General features: G+C 36.8%; 1 protein-coding gene across 7 annotated transcripts in view; it reads right to left on the reverse strand.

Annotated features, from left to right (window-relative positions):
* The window catches only part of LARP1B (La ribonucleoprotein 1B), a 125,018-nt gene that overhangs the window by 56,320 nt on the left and 43,300 nt on the right, over positions 1-25,398 (reverse strand). Inside the window, exon 12 of one of the 7 annotated variants that reach the window (XR_004349983.1) lies at positions 14,797-15,223. The exons of 4 other annotated variants lie outside the window; for them this stretch is intronic. Coding sequence is in view for 2 of the 3 variants with exons in the window: in XM_032632607.1 (XP_032488498.1) it covers positions 15,002-15,223 (222 nt within the window). In the remaining variant the exon portion in view is untranslated. Of the gene's footprint in view, positions 1-10,677; positions 15,247-25,398 lie in introns of those variants that run through there. 2 more of the 7 variants (XM_032632608.1, XM_032632607.1) reach the window with 2 other exon arrangements.

Below are 25,398 nucleotides of genomic sequence, written 5' to 3' on the forward strand. Positions count from 1 at the left end.
ACTTCTCTGATTAAATTCTCCATTTTACCTTTTTAAAAATCATGTTAATAATAACTAAAGTCTGTTTGATAACTCTATTACCTGGATCTCTATGGATCTGTCTCTATTTTCTGTTGTTCCTTTTGTTTTTTCTATAATATCATCTTGTCTTCTTGTATGCCTGATTTTGGGGGGGGGGCAGACATTATTTTTGAAAATTTGAGGCTTAGGATGATATTTTACTCCAGAAAGGATTTGTGTTTTCCTTCAACTAAGTGGCTACAGGCATCAGCATGCTGATCCAATGAGGGATTAAAATGAACAGATGCTAACTCTACCGAGAGCATATCTTTTTAAGTTACCCTGATTTTCTAGGATGTAGGCCTTTAGAGTTCCCAAAGCCTAGAAGGCTTACTAGAGGTCCCCAACTGGTTTCTGAACACCAATTTTTATTACCCTAGTTCCATGAGTTTTTCAAAGAATCTCTTTTCAGCTTTTCAGTTGCTTCTTCTGGAACTAGCTGATGCCTCTGAGGGAAATGCAGACTGTAATGCCAGTCTTCTTCAGATTTCCTTCTTCCAGATTTTAGCCACACAATTCTTTATTGTATTGTTAGCTCTACTGTGTTTTCATGCAGATTTTTTTTTTTTTTTTTTTTTTATGCGTTACGCGGGCCTCTCACTGTTGTGGCCTCTCCCGTTGCGGAGGACAGGCTCCGGACGCGCAGGCTCAGCGGCCATGGCTCACGGGCCCAGCCGCTCCGCGGCATGTGGGATCCTCCCAGACCGGGGCACGAACCCGTGTCCCCTGCATCGGCAGGCGGACTCTCAACCACTGCGCCACCAGGGAAGCCCCATGCAGATTTTTTAACCTACTTTTCCAGTTGTTCTCAGCAGGAGGGCTGATACGAATTACACAGTCTACCCCAATTGAATCTATAGTCAGTCTAATTTTTGTTTTTTAAATAAACTTATACTTTGCCTTGGTCAAAAGGGGACCAAAAAGACTTAATAATCAGTGGATAAGACTTGTAAACAAATTAATTACATTTCACTATAAGAGTTAAAAATTGGCACATATCGGAGCGGCTGGGCCCATGAGCCATGGCCACTGAGCCTGCGCGTCCGGAGCCTGTGCTCCGCAATGGGAGAGGCCACAACAGTGAGAGGCCCGCGTATCGCAAAAAAAAAAAAAAAAAAAAAAAAAATTGGCACATATGAGGTAAAAAGTTAGAATAAAAACGTGATTTTTCTGGGGTGGATGACAATAAAAACTATCAAAGAGGTATTTCCTGGGAAGAGTAAAATCTGAACTGGGTTTTGCAGTCTAAAGGATGAAAAGGAGTTTGGCAAGTAAACAATGTAAAAAAATAGTGCAGACAGAAGAAATAACACATGCATCTTGGTATTTATTATGAATTTTAAAACTGAAAGCAGTGGCACAATGAAGACAGAGAGATATGTAAGAGCCAAATCATGAATTCTTGTTTTCCAAGGAATTTGAACTTTATGTTGAGGGAGGTAAAAAAGCACTGAAGAGCATTAAGAAAAATAGGAAAATAGTAGGATTAATATTTTAGAAATTTGAAGGATTTGCATTCTTTTCCTTGGGATCACTTATTTTGAAAATTAAGTAAGCCTGAAACTATTTGCAGCCATCTTTGCCATCTCACAGAGAAAGCCTGACTGAAAATGAAGCTAACACAGAGGAAAGAAGACCAAAGATAGGAGTAGAGAAATGTGAAATCATTCTTTGAAGTCCTAGACGAAGACCTGTCTGGAAGCAAGTACTACTCCTTGGACTTCTGGTAGTAAATTCCCTTACTTGCTAGGAAAAAAGGAGGAAAGGAGAAAGGAAGGAGGAAGACTACTCTCTGACAAGAGGAAAGCTAGAAAGAGAATGAACTAGAGCCAAGAACCTAGTATACAAACCCCATAGAGAGATGGTGCAGACCAGAACTGTTGCATGGCAGTAGTGATGGTTAGGGAAGGATGGATAGGACCTAGTGACACACTGCATGCTGGAAGTTAGAAGTTGATGAGGATTCCTAAGGCATCCAACCAAAATTTAAAAAAACATAGAAAAGAGGTTTAGGGTAGGTTTCCTTTAATTTTTTAAATGGAGACAGAGTATAAATGAGATACCTATGGAACACGAGACACACAGCTGGAAAATCTAATAGCTACTGGTTACAGTTCTAGAGGCCCACAAAGACACTAGGATGTCATTAGCATATAGTTAATGATTAAAAACCTGGGAATAAATTCTCACTTATGGACAAGATAACAAAGTTCTAAGAGAAGCAGGTCAAGGGTAGGAACAGGGAAGACCACATTTAAAAAGCAGGCGGTAATTGCACACTCAAAAATGGTTAAAACTGTAAATTTTCTGTATACGTATTTTACCATAAAAAAAAAGACACCCCCCCCCCCCCCAGTAAAGGCAAGCATGCCATTTTGTCATGTCATAAGGTATGAAAAGTGCTAAGCAATGGGGACCTAACATTGGTATACATTAGCCATCTTGAGAAAGTTCTAACCTGACCAAATGTGAAACATTTGAACATCAAAATGAATAACTGGAATGGAATGGTATCCATTCAAGAGTCCATACTGACATTAAAAAGAGAGACAGAAACAGACAGAGAGAGAAGAGAAAGTTAAAATACAAAATAAAAAACGAATGGAAAGTTCTCTTTTACAGAAGAATGCTAACTGACATAGAGGGAGTAACAAATAAAAAATTACCATCTTATAATCACCATAGTAAAACTGATTCAAGCAAAAGTCATCAATGGAAGCTAAAACACTAACTGAAGACTGCTGGGGAACACGGCTTTAAAATATTACTCCAGAGATCACTTATTAATTACAAAGGGAAGCAGGTACCTTGTTCATCTGTTTGCAGAAGACATATGAAGGAAAGTGACAACATGAAAACCAAATGACATCATTATGTCTCCTGAGGTGATATACTAAAGATGGCACATAACCTATGTAATATTCCTGCCAAAAATATTTAACCTAAAGCTAGTCATATGGAAATACCAGGCAAACCTAAACTGAGGGATATTTTCCAAAACTATTGACCTGGATTCTTCAAAAATGTCAATGTCTGCACCCCTACGTTCATAGTAGCACTATTTACAATAGCCAAGACATAGAAACAACTTACATGTCCATCAACAGATGAATGGATAAGAAGGTGTGGTGTGTATGTATGTGTGTATATATATATACAAAATAAAATATTACTCATCCATAACAAAGAATGAAATAATGCCATTTGCAGCAACTTGGATGGACCTAGAGATTATCATACTAAGTGAAGTTAAGTCAGAAAGACAAATACCTACCACATGATATCACTTACATATGGAATCTAAAATATGACACAAATGAACTTATCTACAAAACAGAAACAGACTCACAGACATAGAGAACAGACTTGTGGTTGCCAAGGGGAAGGGGGGACAGGGGAGGACTGGATTGGGCATTTGGGACTAGCAGATGCAAACAATTACACATAAAATGGATAAACAACAAGATCTTATTGTATAGCACAGTGAACTATGTTCAGTATCCTGTAATAAACCACAATGGAAAAGACAAAGAAAAAAAAAGCCAATGGCATGAAAAGCAAAAAAGAAAAGGCTGAGGAATTATTCTAAATTAAAGAAAATTAAAATTATGTAATTCTAAATGCAATGTGTGATTCTTGGAGTTGGTATCAAAAAATAAAAAGTTATAAAGGACAGTATTAAGACAATTAGAGAAACCTAAATATAGGCTATATATCAGATATAGCATTCTATCAAGACTAAACTTTCTACATTTGACAGCTATTGTTATGTAGGAGAATGTACTGGTTTTTAAGAGATACAGGCTTTATATTTAGGGATAAAGTGGCATAGTGTCTATAACTAACTCACAGGTGGTTCAAAAAATTCACATACATATTATACATATCCCTTTGGTTCAGCATTTCATTTCACCCCTGAATTATTATAAATAAGTTTTAACTCAACTTCTGCCCTCCCCTATTCTGACCTAGGCTAATGCCTCTGTTAGATTAAACCTTACTAAACCATATTTTGATCATACCACTTTTCTTTGTAAGAACTGCAATCGCTCCTTTTCTAAATTCCTACATAGATTTCAAGACACTTCACAATCTGCTCCCATCCCACCTACCCAAACAATCTTCAATTTCAGTACATCACAATAGTAGTAACATTTTTAACTTAAAGAAATTTGATTATACTTGTTCAGCAATTACAGTAACTTTTTAAGTTATTTTTTAATGCAACTGCCATTCTACTCAATGAACATACACAGTGAAGTAATTAAGCCCTAAAATGTTAATTCACATAAAGAAAAACCCAACAAAAGGATGCACACATTTTAATAATGTCCTGACCATTAAAAGGTAAAGTATCTAGGGCATTTCCTGGCAGTCCAGTGGTTAGGACTCCGCACTTGCACTGCCGGGGGCCTGGGTTTGATCCCTGGTCGGGGAAATCCTGCAAGCCATGCAGTGCGGCCAAAAAAAAAAAGAGAGATTAAAAGGTAAAGTATCTAAACAAGTATAGTTTCACCATACCCTCAAGGACCTAATTTTATAATTAAAGGCTTTCATGAATAAAAAAAGTTGAGAAACACTGACTAAATTTGAATTATTTTAAAAATCAGCCTCTTAGGAAAAGGATGACCATGAACAGGAAGAGCCAACAAGTTAGAATCTTCATAAATTTGCTCAAGTGCTTCAAACAGTGAAACACTCGAATATTTTTTTTTTTTTTTTTGGTGGTATGCGGGCCTCTCCCGTTGTGGAGCACAGGCTCCGGACACGCAGGCCCAGCGGCCATGGCTCACGGGCCCAGCCGCTCCGCAGCATGTGGGATCTTCCCAGACCGGGGCACAAACCCGCGTCCCCTGCATCGGCAGGCGGACTCTCAACCACTGCGCCACCAGGGAAGCCCTCGAATATTTTATAAATACGATCCTGCTACATTACTATACATATGATAAATTTACATATGCATATTATGTATGATGTGGGGCTATGTTTAAAACCACATACGTATTTTACAAGTCGTTTAAAGGACTTTTAAGAGTATTTTGGCCATACTCAGTTTTCAACTTAAAAGGACTCTAGAACCAATTCCCAAATAATATTTAATTCCAGTGCATTAGAGAAGACACATAAGTTAGGTCTTAGACCTATCAGTGTTGAGCAACTTTTCTTTACTCAAGAAACAGTAATTTAAAAATTGCAAACTGTATTTTTCATAAATTATCTTTATCAGGATATTAAAAAATACATCTGTGTTACACATCACTGCAATTCCATCAAAGAAGGAACCAGATTTTATAAACTACATAATTTACATTGTAATAGCTAACTTAAACACTATCTTTGAAGGAGATACTTTAGAATCTGATTTTTCATTTACTGACATACATTGTTGTAGTACTAAATTCTTAGTCACTCTTCAATCCACTTTCTTTGAGACACAACATTTTCATCATCACTGTTCTTCGCAACAATCACAAGGCTTTAACATTTATTTAACAGACAGTCCACCTACTTACAGCGCCAGAGGCTACTTTCTGTCCTCAGCTCTCTTTTCTCCATTTTCCCCCTTCAAGTCAAGCCAACTTGTTCCCTTCACTAGCTGGACTACCTATTCTGTTTTGATTTTGTACCTTTCCAGATAGTGCCTAAAAACCAAGGAAAAGCTCTTGCATGCATCACGGGATGGAAATTCTGATAAAAGTTATAAGGGGGCAAATTTTACAACCACTGTTTTAGCAGTGGGAAAAAATTTTTCTCTGCCACAGAAACCTGAAAAATAAATCAAGCAGAGTCCCAGGAAAAGGCAAGAAATGAGCCAGTTGTTTAGGGCTGACTAGTCTACACTTTAAATCAAACATACAAAGGAGGTTCCTAGTCTAAGCTCAACAAACAGGGGAAACATAAAGGACCTTGGGCCTGTAAACTCCATGACATCAGGGACTTGCTGTTTATTTTCCTCAACACTGTACACAAGTGCCTATCACTAAGCTTGACACCTCACAGGTACTCCGATATCTGTAATGAATGAACAAAAAATGGATGACTGAATGAAAAACGAGAAACTGAAGTCAAGAAGAATGCGTTCCAAAGGAAGGTATTTTTTTGTGGGTTTTTTTTTGGTCAGGAGTATTGAACAAAACAGTGGGTCCTAGATTAAGTGTTTTGTTAATTATAATATAGAATATTCATTACTAGGGCCAAGTTTAAGCCTAACCCTTCTCTATAATGCCTCCCTTGATTATGCCAACCCAAAACTCTCAAAATTCTTTCATCCAGGTCTTTTAAAATAATTCTGCCTTAGTGTGAACTATATGTGTACAGTATAAAAATTAATAGATGTGAATAGCACCTGTTACCACCATCTAGGTTAACAGAACACTGACAATACCTTAAAGCTCCTTGTTTGCTTCTGCCCAATCACATTCTCTTCCTTTTCTCCAGAGGTACTGTTATATGGATTTTAGTGAAGGTCATTTCCTAACTGTTCTTTTATTAACCACCTTTGAAAGTTCCCCTAAGCAATATATTTCACTTCCCCTGTGTTTTAACTTTATGTAAATAAAATCATATTTTAATATGATAATATAATATACTGCATATATTCCATGAATAACATTCACCAAATCTTTTTTAGTTTAATTTTTATTTGGGAATTTCTCTAACATATGCAAAAATAGAACAGTATACTGAAGCCCTATATATCCATTACCTAGTTTCAATTAGCATCCTTTTACCATTCTCTTATTTGATGTACTACACCAGCATTACTTTAAAAATCATCCCCCTTTCTTTGTTTCTAAGCGGCTCCAGTCATGGTGCTGGTGTTACCCTTGCCTGGTTGTAGGTGGCTGTCTCTCCTGTCTATAGAATTCTGGCCTGAAAATACCAGCTGGTACACCAAACTAAGCAGCTTCAACAGGGACATTATTTCCTCCTAATATCAGTTCAGTAACTAGATTTGGTTTTTTACTATTGTACACTTCTGGCAAAGAGGGAAAATAGTTCCTCGGTCTTCCTTTGTTTTTGGATTAGATTTTGATATTTCAGACTGTAAAGGGCTCTGGGGGATGATATTGATATTACCTGTGATAGCAGTAATTTTACTGAAGCAACTGCATTGAAATTCACTTGGGTTTTCTCTCATTATCAGATTCTATTCCAAACAAGTATTCTGTAAATCCAAATGGATTACCAGTGTGCTATAGATTTATTATACAACAACATTCTATGTTTGGTCTACATTGAAAATAGTTTAAGTTAGTCTTATCATCTAAAATATTTTAAAATGTTCTTTACATGAAAATTTATTTTGTATTTTTAAAACTTTAGGGACTTTATTTTTCTAAGTCAGTTAACTACTTTTAAAAAAATATTTTGTATCTACTTTTGTAACTTCATCAGAATAAAACATATTGAAAGAAAAAAAATCATCCCCATTTCTGTATCTATGATTAATTTATTTCACTACTAAATACCAAACCATTATACACAAAGACACAATTTATCTATCCATTATACTATTTTGGACATGATATGAAATTGATGCTTATTAGATATCTGTGTGTATACATATACATTTAGAAATGGAATAGATGTTTCCTAGGATGCATAAATAGTCAACTTTAGTAAGTAATATTAAACTGTTTACAAAGGTGGTTGTAACATGCAACAACATAGATGGGCCTAGTGTGTATTATGCCTAGTGAAATAAGTCAAAGAAGACAAATACTGTATGTTATTACTTACAAGTGGAATCTAAAAAATAAAATAAATGAATGAATATAACAAAACAGAAACAGACTCACAGATATAGAGAACAACTAATGGTGACCAGTCAGGGGAGGGAGTGAGAAGGGGCAAGACAGGAGTAGGGGATTAAGAGGTACAAACTACTATGTATAAAATAAATAAACTTCAAGTATATATTGTATAGCACAGGGAATATAGCCAATATTTTATAATAACTTTAAATGGAAGATAATCTATACAAATTCTGAAGCACCAGGATGTACACCTGAAATTAATATAATATTGTAAATCAACAACACTTCAACTTTTTTAAAAAGATGGTTCTAACAATTTAATCTAGCACCAACTGTGGTATGTGAGTTCCTATTGTGCCATTCTTTACAAAGACTTAATACTGTCAGACTTTAATTTTATGATATAGCAGTTATGATCTTCTGCCTTTGCATATGATAGAGTAACTGATACAAGCCTACTTCTGCCAACGAAAATAACCATAAACTGATATAAACTATTTTGGCACTGGATAACTAGCAATGCAAGATCCTGATCTCTGAAAGAAGAGAAATTCACAAGGTGGACTCCACAATCACCCCAGCTCTCTTTTCTCAGTACAATTTCCCAACCACAGCACAGCAAGCTTCAGCCCAAGCAAAGCATGGCTGTCCTGCTGAGCTGAGAAGGTAGTGATTAGCATTCAGGGAAGCTGAAGCAATGTAATCTATAGAGCAGAGCACTGAGGAAGAGGGAGATAATTAGTGTTGGAGGGGGCAATACTCCTTGTGAGTAGGGCGTCAGACCCCTGTGAGTCCTTGGCTAAAGGCTGAGCTACATACATAGAGGATAAGACTCCCTGACACATATCCAAAAACAGCTGCAATGGGACTGAGCTGAACAGTTATATTAAAGGTCCAATAGCATTGGGAGATAATGACATATAGACCCAGTTGAGAATGGAGACCCCTTGTTAACCACTCATCAACACCCAGGGCATCCAGCTAAGATGCACTTTAAAAATTAGGCCAGGCTACAAGAGTAAGGCCCACCTCCTACAGTAAGACCTACTCTAGATTCTCTAGCAAAGCCTAACACAAAACCTGATAAGATGTTGAGGAGACATAGGGTTTAGAGGCTAAGCTCTACCAAGTTAGAGAGGTTTTCCACAGATCTAACCTAACAAAGAATAAAACCAAGCCCACAAAATTCCAAGCTGTCAGGCCAATAAAACAAAAAAATCAACATTCCTCAGAGGAAGATGACATAATCTATAATCTCTACAGTATAACACCTAAAATGCCTAGTAAAAAAACATTTCACATTTAATATCTAAAATGTGAAAAGAAACAGGAAGATGTAACACACAGTCAAGAAAACAACAACAGTCAACAGAAACTGTCTTCCTGATGTCTCAAATGTTAGATTTTACAATAGGGACTTTAAAGCAACTATTACAGAGTTAAGTTTGATGAACTAAAGGAAAAGATGGTCTGAATGAGTGAACAGATAGGAGGTCCCAGCCAAAAATGTAGACTACAAAAAAAATAAGTTATAAAACTGAAAACTTTGTACGTGGATGAGCTTGAGAATAGAATGGAGATGGCAGACAAAAGCTAGTGAAAATAAAGACAGATTTGTAGACATAATTTAATGTATAAAACAGAGGGAAAATAGCCTGCGAACCACAACTACTGAAGCCTATGTGCCCTAGAGCCTGTGTGCCGCAACTACTGAGCCACATGCTGCAACTACTGAAGCCCACACGCCTAGAGCCCGTGCTCAACAAGAGAAGCCACCGTGATGAGAAGCCTGTGCACCACAACGAACAGTAGCCCCCACTCGCCGCAACTAGAGAAAGCTCACACACAGCAACAAAGACCCAATGCAGCAAAAATATATAATTTAATAAATAAATAAATAAAGACTATGTTTTTTCTTTTCACAATTTCCTTAAAAGACAACTGTTAGTTTAAAGCAAAATAATAACATTTTAAGATGGGCTTAGAATACATGTAAAAGGATACGACAACACTAGCACAAAGGTAGTGGAACTATATTTTTGTAACTATAAATTATATTTGTAAGCCAAGAAATATTAACTGTCAGATGAGAAAACTGTGAAATAATATAATAATCTAGAAAGATTTAGAAAAGTTAAGGAGGCATATTATTAGCACTAGAGTAGTCACTAAAAAATAAAGTTTAAAGAATCATAACTAAGAAGCCAAAAGAGAAAATAAAATGTAATATTATAAAATGTTTGATTAACTTAGAGGTCACAAAAGAAATTAAAAAGGGAATAAAAATATTATAACTAGTAAGACCCAATTATATGATGTCTACAAGAAACCCTCCTATAAAATAAAGGCACTAACTGGGGAATTCCCTGGCAGTCCAGTGGCTAGGACTTGGAGTTTTCACTGCCAGGGCCTTGGTTTGATCCCTGGTCGGGGAACTAATATCCTGCCAGCCACACAGCACAGCAAATAAATAAATAAAAATAAAAATAAAATAAATAAATATAAATAAAATAAAGGCACTAATAGGCTGAAAGTAAAAAGATTAAAGAAAGGTGGCAACTTTGGCTTCAACATCAGACATGGCATTACAAGAAATAATGATGAGGGACTTCCTTGGGGGTGCAGCGGTTAAGAATCCGCCAGCCAATGCAGGGGACACGGGTTCGATCCCTGGTCCAGAAAGATCCCACATGCCACAGAGCACCTAAGCCTGGGCGCCACAACTACTGAGCCTGCGCTCTAGAGCCCATGAGCCACAACTACTGAAGCCCAGGTGCCTAGAGCCCGTGCTCCGCAACAGGAGAAGCCATTGCAATGAAAAGCCCACACACTGCAACGAAGCGTAGCCCCCACTTGCCACAACTAAAGAAAGCCTGCACGCAACAAAGACCCAACGCAGCCAAAATTAAAATAAATAATGATGAGTCAATATGGATCACTGTGCATATTTCACAATGATGAATCAATTCATCAAGAATACATAACTACATATGTATACTGCATCTCATAACAGATGCATATATATGCATCACATATACATGCATTTAACAATAGAGCTACAAAATTTATATAGCAAAAACTGACAGCTCTAAAGGAAGAAATAAACGAATTTCAACCACAGTTGAAGATTTTAACAGCCCTCTCTCAGTAATTTATATGAGGAAAAAAAAGTCTAAGGATATATAAGATTTGAACAATGCTATCAGATAACAGTCTGGTCTAATTGACATTTACAGAATATTACACCTAAAACCTACAAATTATTTCCAAGTATACATAAAATCCTCCACCAAGATACTGGAACTATCTTGCTTGCTTAGTCATTTTTTTCTCTAAGCACCAACCCCATTCTAAACTTACTTCCCTTAGAAAATACTTATGGGAATATTTTGAGGCTTAGAATGACATCAGTCTACCATCAGTGGGCCAAATCTGGCCCGTGGTCTGTTTTATTGAACAGCCCTCTAGCTAAAAACAGCTTTTACAATAAAGGGCTACATTAAAATAAAATAAAAAGATACAAAAAACAACCACCATAAAACCAACCATGAAACAAAGAACATGCTACAGAGACCCTAAGTAGCCTGCAAAGCAGAAAATATTTACTATCCAGTCCTGTACAGAAGAGTCTGCCAAACTCTGAAATAAGTTCCTCCAAAGAGGATATACATTTGCTTATGCCAGGCGCCTGTGATTTTAATAGTCCAGAACTACTTTATATTCTTAGTTCTAGCTTTTTTCAGACTGAAGTATGTTATGAATTTGAGCTGCAAATCCATAAATGTTTGACCATTGAGTGGTTACTTCCCACCTGCCTCCATTCAGAACCAAGACCAAGAAATGTCCTCTGAGTAAATGTCTGCTTCTAAGCTCAGTTTCTTTTCTCTGGGATTGCATATTCAGTCAATCTATAGTACAAGCATAACTTTTTTTTGGTAATTTTTTCAATAATTTAATCTAGAATTTTTAGTTATTTTCCATAGGAGGGTTACCTGGGAACCTATCCATTCATATACTCACAGAGAGAACACCTGAATCAAGCTCCTTGTATTCTGCTACTATAGAGGTTTACGTAACTGTGGAGAGAGCAGGAAATGTAGAACATGAAAGGATGCTCAAAGAAGATGATGTCTAACCAAGTTTGAATCATGAATAGGAGTTTGTGTAGCAAAGATGATGGGGCAAGGGGCTTCCCTGGTGGCACAGTGGTTGAGAGACCGCCCACCGATGCAGGAGACACAGGTTTGTGCCCCGGTCCGGGAAGATCCCACATGCTGCGGAGCGGCTAGGTCCATGAGCCATGGCCTCTGAGCCTGCGTGTCCGGAGCCTGTGTTCTGCAACGGGAGAGGCCACAACAGTGAGAGGCCCGCATACCGCAAAAAAAAAAGATGATGGGGCAAGAGGATTTCAAGGCTTTGGTGGAACATGCACAAAAGCTTAAAGATGAGAAGAGTATCTTTGGGAAACTCCAAGTACTTCAGTGTACAGAGAAAAAGAGCAGTGAGATGAGGCTGGAAAAGTAGAAACATGGAGATATGGAAGAATTCATGAAATATGAGAGTAACACAAACAAGACTTACTGACTAACTTGAGGCAAGAGGGATATACCCATGCCAATGTTCAGGGATCACAGACGCAATCACCAAGATAGGAATCATAAACCAACTGGGGAGTTCTGTTTACTGTGAGGAGGAAAAGGAGCTAAAGAAGGGGGTTTTGAATGGAGAAATAATACATTCAGTTTGGGGTATGTTGATTTTTAAAGAACTCTAGGACAAATATGATGAAATGTCCCAGGAGGCAGCTAGACACGCTGCATCTGAAATTCAGGGTCAAAATCTAGTCTAGATATAAAAGAGTTGGGATTAAAACAACATACAGTGGTGAATAAAGTCTTGAGTAGAAAGAGTGCTTAGAGAGAGCAGTTAGAGTAAGAATGTAGAGTCTTAAGTCATAAGCCTAGGAATCTCTGACAATTAAGGAACAAACAGATGACAAACGTAAATCTAACTGAAAAAGAATGGGTACAGAAGTAGAAGGGGGATGCCCCTGGTGGTCCAGTGGCTAAGACTCTGTGCTCCCAATGCAGGGGGCCCTGGTTCTATCCCTGGTTACGGAACTAAATCCCGCATGCTGCAACTAAAAAGATCACACATGCTGCAAGTAAAAGATCCCACATGCCGCAACTAAGACCCATTGAAGCCAAATAAATAAATACTAAAAAAAAAAAAAGAAGACAAAGTAGAAGGAAAAGTGAGAGAATGTGGTGTAATGGAAAAGCCAAAAAGTTTCAATAAGTTAACAGCTTTAAATACTCATGACCTAGTAAAATCTAGATAGGATCTTTTCCATCATTTTTAGAAATAAATCAAGAATAATCTTGGTACTGTCCTCCATTTTCCTGCCTAATCTCTTTGGTCTAAAGCCTCCCTAGTAAAATTTCTACAGAAGAAATAGCCTGTAGTCTCCCACTGCTCACCAGGAATCTCTGATTTTTCTAAGAACCATTTTCTTCCATTCTACAAAAATGACTTAACTTTGTCACTCTCGACCCTTTCACCAGCCCCATAACCCTGACTCATTTCATTGAGAAAGGTAAAATCATGAGGAGGAAATTACTCCTATTTCTACCACGAAATCTACAAACCCATCTACACTCATGTTCTATTTCTTCCCTCCAGGTAAAGAACCAAAGCCTCTCTTTGAAAGGCCAATACCTCTCTCTGTATCAACTGCTCTCAACTAGGTGATTTTGCCCACATAACTCTCTTCAAGGTATATTTTTTAAAATTGTCATGGGGGTGGGGTGCTTCTGACATCTAGTGGATAGAGGCCAGGGATGATGCTAACCATCCTTTGTTGCACAAGACAGCTTCCACGAAAAGAATTAGTTATCTGGTTCAAGATGTCAATAGGGCCAAGGCTGACAAACCCTGATCCACAATGCTCTGAATCCTATCCAGTCTCACAGTCTCAAGAATTTAGCTCCATTTTCTACTCCCTTCTATATCTTCAACTTTCCCTTTCCACTGGACCATTCCCATAACCATGTAAAATGTTCCAGTATTTTCTAATCTTTAAAAATATATTAATAAACAAAGACACACAAACACACACACAAACTTTGACTCATATCCTTTCAGGTACTGCCACTTCTCCAATATATTATAGCAAGCTTCAATATTCATATTATTCAATATAATATTCAATATTCATATATATTTGAATGCATTACATTCATATTTCCACTTGTCATTTCTTCAAACTTTTACCCCAACTTCCTCTGTGATAACTCAGCAAGTTTCCTCTTTCCTATTTATGAAGCAGCTCATAACTAAATTCAATGGTCAATTATGGTAGTTATCTATTTATCTAGATTTTTTGGATTAACTATCTCCATCCACACACCCTACTCTCATCAACATCACCATTATGAATTACTTGGAGATTGCATTTTCAATAGTCAGTCATGTCCACTACCACATTCCCAGCTCCCAGCACAGTGTGGCACAGGCCAGGCACTCAAGCAGATGTTAATGAATGAATTCCTGGGAAAGAGTTAACTTACTATAAAGCTACCATAATTGAAGCATGTGTACTAAAATAAGGAACTGACTTGTACAAGGGGCTTTGGCTAGAATTTAAATAGTGAGGCAAAACCTGAAATTAGGTCTCCTAAATTCACTTGTCTCTTCAGCAGGGAGAAGTCAAATCAAAATAATATCTAAAGGGAGAATGATGGGGCCTCATGCTGCCTGTGAGAGGAAAGCAATCTGAGGAAGTCTTTCAGAGTAAGGTATTAGGAGGAAGAATTAAAAGAGTTTTGCATTTTAAAATACACAACACAAAAGGACTAATTATGAAAATATCTGACACTGTGGCACCTGGGGAAGAAATCCACAGACTGTACTTTGATGTCACAATTTCTATGTAAAGCCTGAAGCTTCTGCATTGTCTTTAAATTCCTGGTCTCACCTCTATTTGCATCATTATTCCTGATCCCACATAACCATATGGCCTTTGTTCCTTCTCACACATGCCCAGTCTTTTACAGTTTTCAAAGGTCTTTAAAACTCAGTGAGGTAGAGAAGACAAGAATGATCCCCATCTGAGGTTTAGAGAAGTTAGTTTTTGGTCCAGAATTGCACTCAGTGGAACTTGCACACAAGTTGACTCCTGGTCAGGAACAGTCCCCAGCTTTGCCAGAGAGGTTCTCAAGTTGGTGTTCTTCTCTGTGAGAAGAGGAACAGCTCAAGTGGTGGTGGTGACTCTCAGCTTGCCAAGTCAGTATGATGTCATGTCTCTGTCTGCCAGGTGAGGATGTGGCATCTCCTGGTGAATTTGTACACCATTTCCAGCTACATACCAAAGACTTCACCACAACTGAAGTTCCTCTCACCATCTGCAACAAACACAAAGGCCTGCCTGCATTTGTAAGGGAAATGCAGCAGGAGACATCAAAGTAGTCAGCAAAGTCAGAGTGAATAACAGCCATCAGGTCTCCCAAGGCTTGAGGACTCCACAAATTCAGAATAGGTCAAGGCAGAAGAGAGCCCACCTCCAGTCTACCCTCTCAACAATGAGCCTGCTGATGGTCTCAATCATCCAGCAGCTGGGTATCTTCTGTCATACAATATAAAGCCAGAAAAGCCAAGGAGAACTCAGGGAATCGACATTTAGACCACCAGTGATAACTTCACATAATACTCTAAGAAGTACTAGACAAAGCTGACATACTGCGAAATAGCAAATGCGATGAGCCTAAAGATGAGATTAACTGACTGACCAGTGTGATTCAAAAGCTTCCAATTTGAAGGTTCTTCCTGAAATGCTAGAAACAAAGGCATGAGTATATTTAGGTTTCCACACAATCAACTCGGACAGAGGGTACAATGAGTGAAGAACTGGTTGTAACGTTTTTACTCCTTTGTTCTGCAGGTTCAAACTAAAGATTTCTCATTAGGGAGAGGCATCATGACAGACAGTAGACTGGACAATTCTTGAGCCTCACAAGCCCAGAAGTGAGCCAGCAATGAGCGACAAAATGCCGAGGCCCAGCAGCACATCTCTTGGACGGAAGTCCTATCTGTATGTCCCCTGTTAATAAAGCCTTCAACAATGTACAGCTTTGCAACACCACCCCAAGCAGACCACTGGACAAGAAGACAAATAACTGTATACAAAAAACAAAAACAGGTTCAACCTTACACCTGAAAATAACACAATATTGTGAATCAACTATACTTCAATAAAAAAACATTTTTAAGTATTAAAAAAAAAAAAAGTTAACCCTAACCTTTATTTTAGCCCAAAAACAGCCCTGCTGCTCCAAGAAGTAACTCATCTTTGGCTTACCTCTTCTTGTCCCACACATTCCCATTCATGCTAGCCTGTTCTTAGTACTGTCATGAAATATGCCACATAGGAAAATGTATTAAACATACCTGTGCAACTTGTTTAGAAAACTAATACGTAAAATAAATAAATTTAAATGAAAATTAAAAAAAAAGAAAATACGTAAAAAGTACTAGAAACACAACACTGTTAGTATATTGAAACCCTGTGTATTCTACTCCCTTCCCACAAAAACAATCCAAATCCTGACTTATGTGACAATTATTCCTGCCTTTTTCTTTACAGTATTACCTTCTATGTATGTTTGTACACATTTCAAAAATACATAGATCCTTTCATGGTTGTTTTATACTATTAGAAAATGAAATCTCATTCATATTTTCATGAATTTCTCATTCATGTTCTCTTCAGGTATTAGTATCAAGGTTATGCTCTTCTCATAAAATGAGTCAAGTATTCCCTTTTTTACCTCAGTCAATTCAACAAATATTTGAATACTTATTAGCTCTATTCACTGCAAACTTTTTCATGGTTGGAATTATTCCAATTTTAGAAGAACTTGCTAATAAAATTAAGTTAAATCTTGGAGTCTGAAGATTATTTAAAATGATCTATAGCAACTTACTTTCTTTTCCAGTCAGTTTTGGTAACATATATTTTTCTAGAAATTTTTCCTTATCTAAATGTTCAAATCATTGGTCTGAAATACCTATTAAAAGTTCTCCATAATCAGTAATTACATCCTTATATTCACTGCAGCTAAAATATTTACACTTCCCTCTATTTTGTCTTCCTAAGTATAATGTTGGCCTTTTCAAAGAATTAAGTGTTGGTATGATTAATCCTCTGTTAGATCTAATTAATTATTTCTTTCCATATACTTTTTTTTTTTTTTTTTTTGCGGTACGTGGGCCTCTCACTGCTGTGGTCTCTCCCGTTGCGGAGCACAGGCTCCGACGCGCAGGCTCAGCGGCCATGGCTCACGGGTCCAGCTGCTTTGCAGCATGTGGGATCTTCCCGGACCGGGGCACGAACCCGTGTCCTCTGCATCAGCAGGCGGACTCTCAACCACTACGCCACCAGGGAGCCCTCTTTCCATATACTTTTATGGAAATTTATTTTGCTAATTCTTCTTCTAACTTCTTGAGAACTTTCTAACTTCTAGCTTCATAAAAGCTACAGTAGATTCTATTATTGCTCAGAGACCAGACTTCCTAAATTTAAGGACTACATACATCTGCCCATTGTAATTACCTTTCATCTCCTTGGAGCATAAACAACTCTGGCCCATATACAACACTTACCCATGTGATTTGCTTTAGCCAAAGGAATGTGAGCAAATATACATAAAACACACCTAAGCAGCAATTTTGAAAACAATTATACACTTTAGCTCATCCTCTTGTTCACCCCATCTGCTATATGAATGAATAAGCAAGTACTGTACACAGGCTGCTTTTTCAGTATGAATACCAACCAAACAGAACCAAACACACACACACACACACAGAGTTGCAGCAGCCAACCCAATCACTGCCAAGCAGTGTGAGAAATTTTTTACTTTAAGCCTTTGAGACTGGGTGGGGGAGGATTTTTATACAGCAAAGATAATAGTGGTGATTGGTTTATTAATTTCAAGCATTTTACCTAATATTTGCATTTAAGCCTATCTCTCTAGGTGCACCTTTAAAATTCAACTAACATTCCACTTAGATTTTCTAATTTCCACTATGATTTCTTCTTTGGTGAGTTATTTAAAATATATCTTTGTTCCAAAACACACAGGGTATTATTTCCATTGTTAAACACTAAATTAATTCCACTATTAGTGTGTTTTATGTATTATCAATGCTTAAAAATTTGCTTTATAAAATAGGTCAAAGTAGTATACATATCTTCAAAAAGAACATGTACTCTGCAGTTGCTAGGTACAGAGTTGTTTCTCAAATTATTCTCATTTTTTAAATTATTTGATCATTCCTTATTTAGTTGGGGGTAAATTACATCACAAATCCACAAACTGGATTTGTTCTATCAACTTTTGCTTCACATATTCAAGTATTTTGTATTAAATACATCAAATATTAAGTTATACTTTCTGATGAATTTCTTCACTTTTAATCATTACAAAAGGACACTCTTTAGCACTAGTAATGCTTTTTGTCTTCAAGTCTACTTTGTAAGCCTATTCTGTCTGATATAAGTATATGTACTACAGCTTCTTTTCTTTACTTTTTACTTATTTGGTAAATGGCTGGGTTTCTTTTATAATTTTTACTTTTAATTGGGATACAAAAGCAAATAACAAAATTCACCATCTTAACCATCTTTAAGTGTATAGTTCTGTAGTGTTAAGTATACTCACATTGTTGTGCAACAGATACCCAAGTTTTTTTATTAAACAAAACTGAAACTCTATCCAATTAAAACAACTCCCCATTTCCCCCCACCCCATAAACACCACTCTGTTTCCATGAATTTTAAAACTTTCGTACTTCATATAAATGGAATCATACACTACGTCTTTGGGACTTATTTCATTTAGCATGTCCTGAAAGACTATCAGTGATGTATGTAGCATGTGACAGATTCCCATTCTTCTGAAAGCTGAATAATATTCCATCGCCCATAAACACCACCATTTTGTTTATCCATTCATCTGATAATGGACATTTGTGTTGTTTTCACTTTTTAGCTATTGTGAATACTGCTGCTATAAACATGCAAATATCTCTCTAGTTTTCTAACTGCCATACTGTTTCCCGTAGCAGCTATACTATTTTATGTTTCCAACACCAATGTAAGGTTTCAATTGCTCCACATCCTCTCCAACAAATGTTATTTTCTGTGTTTTGCTTTTTATTTTGAAAGTAGCCATCCTAATGAGTTGATAACTCATTTGATTTTGATTTGCATTTCTCCAATGACTAATGATGTTGAGCATTAATTTCATGTGCTTATTGGCCATTTGTATATCATCTTTGGAAAAATGTCTATTCGAGTCCTTTGTCCATTTTCTAAATTGAGTTATTTTGTTGAGTTGTTGGGTTTCTTTTTTTTGGGGGGTTTCTTTATATATTCAAGAATATTAACACCTTATCAGTTATGATAAGCAAATATTTTGTCCTATTTTGCAGGCTGTCTGTTCACCCTGTTTTGTGTCTGTTAATACACGTAAGCTTTTGATTTTCATGAATTCCAACTTGTCTATTTTTTTTAACATGTGCTTTTGGTGTTATATCCAAGAAATCACTGCCGAATCAAATGTCATGAGGCTTCACTTCTATGTTTTCTTCTAAGGGTTTTGGGTTTTAGGTTGAAGTCTTTAATCTGTTATTAAAATTTTTATGCATATGGTGTTAAAGTAAGGGTCCATCTCCATTTTTTCACATGTGAATACGCAGTTTCCCCAACACCATTTGTTGAAGAAGTCGTCCTTTCCCCACTGAGTGGTCTTGGCATTCAAGTTCTGGGCTCTATAATTCCATTTGTCTATGTCTATCTTTATGCCAGCAACACACTGTTTTAATTTTGCAATATGTTTGCAATATGTTTTGAAATCAGCAGCGTGAGATTTCCAACTTTATTTCTTCTTTTTAAAGATTGTTTTTGGTTCTTCAGGGTCCTGTGAGATTCCATATAAATTTTATTATCTGTTATCCTATTTCTGCAAAAAATGCCATTGGGACTTTGATAGGGATTGCACTGAATCTGTAGATCACTTTGGGTAGTACTGACTTCCAATTCATGTACACAGGATGTCTTTCCTTTTACTTGTTTAAAAATCATTTTATTAAGATATAATTCACTTGCAGTACAATCTACCCCAGTGTACAATTGTTTTTAGTTTACACATGCAACCATCATCACAATCAATATTATAACATTTTCATCACTCCAAAAAGAAGCCCAGTACCCACTAGCAGTCACTATTTTCTCCACCTATCCCAAACCCCACCTTAGATAGCCACCAATCTAATTTCTCTCTGTTCTGGACATTTCAGATAAACGAATCATATAATATGTGGTACTATGTTACTGGCTTATTTTACTTAGCATGATGTTTTCATATAGCATGTATCAGTAAATTCACTTTTTTCTATTGCCAAATAATATTCCATTGTATGGCTATACCACCTTTTATTTATCCATTCACCAGCTGACGAACATTTTAGTTCTTTCCACTTTCATAATGCTGCAAGGAAGACTTGTGTACAAGTTTTTGTGTGGACATATGTTGTCATTTCTCTCATGTATATAACTAGGAGTGGCATTCTTGGGTCATATAATAACTCTGTTTAACATTTTGAGAACTGCCAAATTGCTTACCAGTAGTCCATGAGGATTCATATTTCCCCCATCATCACCAGCAATTGTGAGTATATATTTTTTATTGTGGTCATCCTAGTAGGTATGGGTGGCATCTCATTGTGATCATGATTTTTCACTTCACTTCCCTGATGGCTAATGATGTCAACCAAGTTTCCATGGGCTTATTGGCCATTTGTGTATCTTCTTTGGAGAAATATCTATTCATTTTCTTTGCTCATTTTATAACTGGGTTACTTGTCCTTTTTATTATTGAGCTGTAAGAGTTTTTTTTACATATTAAAAATGCAACTCCTTTATTAAATATGATTTGCAAATATTTTCTCCTAACCTGTTTTTTTCAGTACACTATGTTTTAGAACAGTTTTACCTCCACAGCAAAATTATATGAAACTAGAGTTCTCATATACCCTATAACCTCCCACACACACAGCCTGCCCACTATCAACAACCTGCACCAAGCGTTACATTTGTTACAATCAGTGAACCTACAATGACACATCACCAAAAGTCCATAATTTACATAGGTTTCACTCAGTGTTGTACTTCCCATGGGTTTTGATATATGGATGGATATAATGATGGATAATGACATATCCATCATTATAATATTATCATACCAAAAAAATCTCACTGCCCTAAAAATCGTCTGTTCTGCCTATTCATCCCTCCCTCCCCCCAACCCCTAGAAACCACTAGTTTTATTATCTCCATCATTTTCCTTTTCCAGAACACTGATTAGTTGGAATCACCCAGTATGTAGCCTTTTCAGATTGGACCTTTTCACTTAGTAACATGAATTTAAGGTTCCTACATGTCTTTTCATGGTCGGATAGCTCGTTTCTTTTTACCACTAAATAATATTTCATTGTCTGGATATACCACAGTTTATTTATCCATCTGCCTACTGGAGGATGTCCTGGTTGCTTCCAAGTTTTGGCAATTATGAATAAAGCTGCTTTAAACATCCACGTGCAGGTTTTTGTGTGGACAAAAGATTGTCCACACAATCTAGATTGTATGGTAAGAGTATGTTTAGTTTTGTAAGAAACTTCCAAACTGTCTTCCAAGGTAGCTGTACCATTTTGCATTCCTACCTCCAATGAATGAGGGTTACTCCACATTCTCAGAAGCATTTATTAGTGTTGTCAGTGTTCTAGATGTTGGCCATTCTAATAGGTGTGTAGTAGAATCTCCCTGTTGTCTTACTTTGCAACTCCCTGATGATATATGGACATGGAGTATCTTTTCGTATTCTTATTTGCCATTTGTATATCTTCTTTGGTGAGATGTCTGTTCAGATCTTTGGTCCATTTTTTATTCAGGTTGTTTTCATATTGTTGATTTTAAGAGTTCTTTGTATATCTTGGATTATAGTCCTTTATCAGATGTGTGTTTTACTAATATTTTCTACCATTCTATAGCTTGGCTTCTCATTCTTGACAGTGCCATTCACATAGCAAAAGTTTTTCATTTTAATGAACTCCAACTTATTAAAAGTCATTGCTCAACCCAAGATCATCTAGATTTTATTTTATATTACTTTCTAGGAGTTTCATAGTTTTGTGTTTCACATTTCAGCCTGTGATCCATTTTGAGTTAATTTTTGTGAAGGGAGTAAGGTCTGTGCCTAGATTTTTTTTTTTCATGTGGATGTCCAGTTGTTCCATCACAATTTGTTGAAAAGACTATATGTTCTCCATCTTATTGCCTTTGCTCCTCTGCCAAATATCAGTTTATTTTTAGAGGTCATTTCTGGGTTCTCTATTCTGTTCCATTTATCTATTTGTCTGTTATTTCATCAATATCACACTGTCTTGATCATCATAGCATTATAGTAACTCTTGATGTTGGATATTACCAGTCCTCTGACTTATCTTCTCCTTCAATATTGTATGGGCTATTCTGGGTCTTTTTTTTTTTTTTTTTTTTTGGTACGCGGGCCTCTCACCCCTGCGGCCTCTCCCGTTGCAGAGCACAGGCTCCGGACGCGCAGGCCCAGCGGCCATGGCTCACAGGCCCAGCCGCTCCACGGCACGTGGGATCCTCCCGGACCAGGGCACAAACCCGCACCCCCTGCATTGTCAGGCAGCTTCCCAACCACTGTGCCACCAGGGAAGCCCCTATTCTGGGTCTTTTGCCTCTCCATAAAATTTTATAATCAGTTGGTCAACATCCACAAAATAAATTTCTAGAATCTTGATTGGGATTGCATTGGATCAATTTAGGAAAACTGACAATATTGAGTCTCTCTTCCTGTGTATGAATACAGAATCTCTCTCATTTATTTAATTCTTTGATTTCTTTCATCAAAGTTATGGTACTCCTCACATAGACCTTGTACATATTTTCTTAGATTTATACCTCAGTTATTTCATTTTGGGGGGTGCTAATGTAAATGGTTTTTTTGGGGGGAGGTCCATCTTCTGGTGTCCTTTGAAGTACAAAATTTTTAATTTTTTGATAATATCAAAATTATTTTTTCCTCCTGTTGCTTGTGCTATTGGTGTCATATAAGAAACCACTGTCAAATACAAAGTCAAAGATTTTCTTCTATGTTTTCCTCCAAGAGTTTTGCAGTTTTTGCTCTTATATTCATGTGTTTATTTTGAATTAATTTTTGTGCACGGTGAGTTAGTGTGGTGTCTAATTTATTCTTCTGTATGTGGATATCTACTTGTCCCAAGACCATTTGTTGAAAAGACTATTCTTTCCCTATTGAATGGCTTTTTAGGCACTTTTGCTGGAAGCTGGTTGACCACAGACACATAGGTGTATTTCCCAACTCTCAATTCTCTTCCATTGATCTGTATGTCTATCCTTATACTAGTATCAACATTGCCTTAATGTAAGGACTGTGTATGAATCCTTCAACTTTGTTCTCTTTCAATTGTTTTCGCTATTCTGGGTCTCTTGAATTTACATATGAATTTCAGATCAGCTTGTCAATTTCTGCAAAGAAGCCAGTTAGGATACTGATAGGGACTACACTGAATCTGTAGATTGATTTTGGATTATTACTACTTTATGTTATGTATTTTTTCAGTCTTTTAATTTCAATCTTTTGGCTTTCTTATCTTTTTGATGTGTCACATGTAAATAACATAACTGGTTGTATTTGCATACATTCTGACAATATTCATTTTAGCTACTTAAATATTTGGGTTTCAATTTACTACCTCATTTTTGTGCTGGAAGATTCCTTCCCCTTTATTCTTGTCTTATTCCACATTTTCCCTTTCTCCTAGTTTCAAGATTATTTCTTCTAATCTTATTTTTATTTTTTTATTATTTTTTTTTTTTTGCGTACGCGGGCCTCTCACTGTTGTGGCCCTCTCCCATTGCGGAGCACAGGCTCAGCGGCAATGGCTCATGGGCCCAGCCCCTCCGCGGCATGTGGGATCTTCCTGGACCGGGGCACGCACCCGTGTCCCCTGCATCGGCAGGCGGACTCTCAACTACTGCGCCACCAGGGAAGCCCCTAATCTTATTTTTAAATGGGTGTCGTTCAAACGGCAAAATGAAAACTTTTAAAACTAATCAATTATCTTCTTTCCAAACACAAAAGTACCTTTAAATACGATTCATTCATTGCTCTCTCCCAGTTTGTGTTAATGTTATATTAGATCTGTGAGACACAGTTATTGTTTTATACAGTTAATATTTATTCAGATTTATTCACATATTTATCACTTGCTTTGCTCTATACTCCTTTCTGTATTTCTGGCACCTGGAATCACTTTTATTCCAATTTTGGAAATTCCTTTGATGAACTGCAATTCCTCTCATTATCTGTCACTCTCTTACTTGAAAGATACTTTTGCAAGGCACACAATTATAGGTTGGTAGTTATTTTCCCGTGTTATATTAACACCATTGTTCCATTGTCTGTTGCATTCAAATGTTACTGGTGAGATGTCAGCTATCAGCTGTCCAGTCACTCTTCTTTCTTTGAAAGTAACCGCCTTTCTTCCCTGGCTGCTCTACTCTGGTACCTCTCTGCAGTTCAGAAAAAGTCCTAGGTATTACCTATTAAAATACTGACTCTGTCCCATTTTCTCTCTTTTCCTTCTGGAACTCTGAATAAATATCTATCTTAGACCATGTTTATCACTCTATATTCCACTTGCTTTTTACTTTTCTCAAAAATAAAAAGATTTATAATAAAATCCACTAGATGTTAAATTATACAACTTGATTTGAAATACACCAAATAATATCAAAGATTGTCTACAATACCATTCTATATCTTCTTTCATATATTCTATCTCTTTATCTCTCTATGCTGATTTCTGAATAGCTTCTTGTAAACTGTCTTCCAATTCACCGATTCTTTAATTGTATCTAATCTGCTGTTAATCCCTTCAACTAACTGAGTTCTTAATTTCAGCCTTAACTGTTTTTATTCCAGAAGTTCTAGAAAGGTTATTCTTTAGAATTTATTTTTCCCTGCAGATATTTTTCTTTAAACACAGTAAGCAAAGTTACTCTATACTATGTTTAATAATCCTACTATCTAAAATTTTTCAGGGTATGGTCTTACTGTCTGTTACTTTTGCTCATTCTCACATGCAGTACCTTATTTCCTTGTTTGCTTATTAACTTTGTGAGCTGCTCACTTTCTTTTCTTTTTTTAAAAAATTAATTAATTAATTTATTTACTTTTGGCTGCATTGGGTCTTTGTTGCTGTGCTTGGGCTTTCTCTAGCTGCAGCGAGCAGGGCCTACTCTTCATTGCAGTGTGTGGGCTTCTTATTGTGGTGGCTTCTCTTGTTGTAGAGCACAGGTTCTAGGCACACAGGCTTCAGTAGTTGTGGCACGTGGGCTCAGATGCTGTGGCTCGCAGGCTCTAGAGCGCAGGCTCAGTAGTTGTGGTTCACGGGCTTAGTTGCT

Source organism: Phocoena sinus, chromosome 5 (assembly GCF_008692025.1).
Source record: "Phocoena sinus isolate mPhoSin1 chromosome 5, mPhoSin1.pri, whole genome shotgun sequence".
Lineage (NCBI taxonomy): Eukaryota > Metazoa > Chordata > Mammalia > Artiodactyla > Phocoenidae > Phocoena > Phocoena sinus.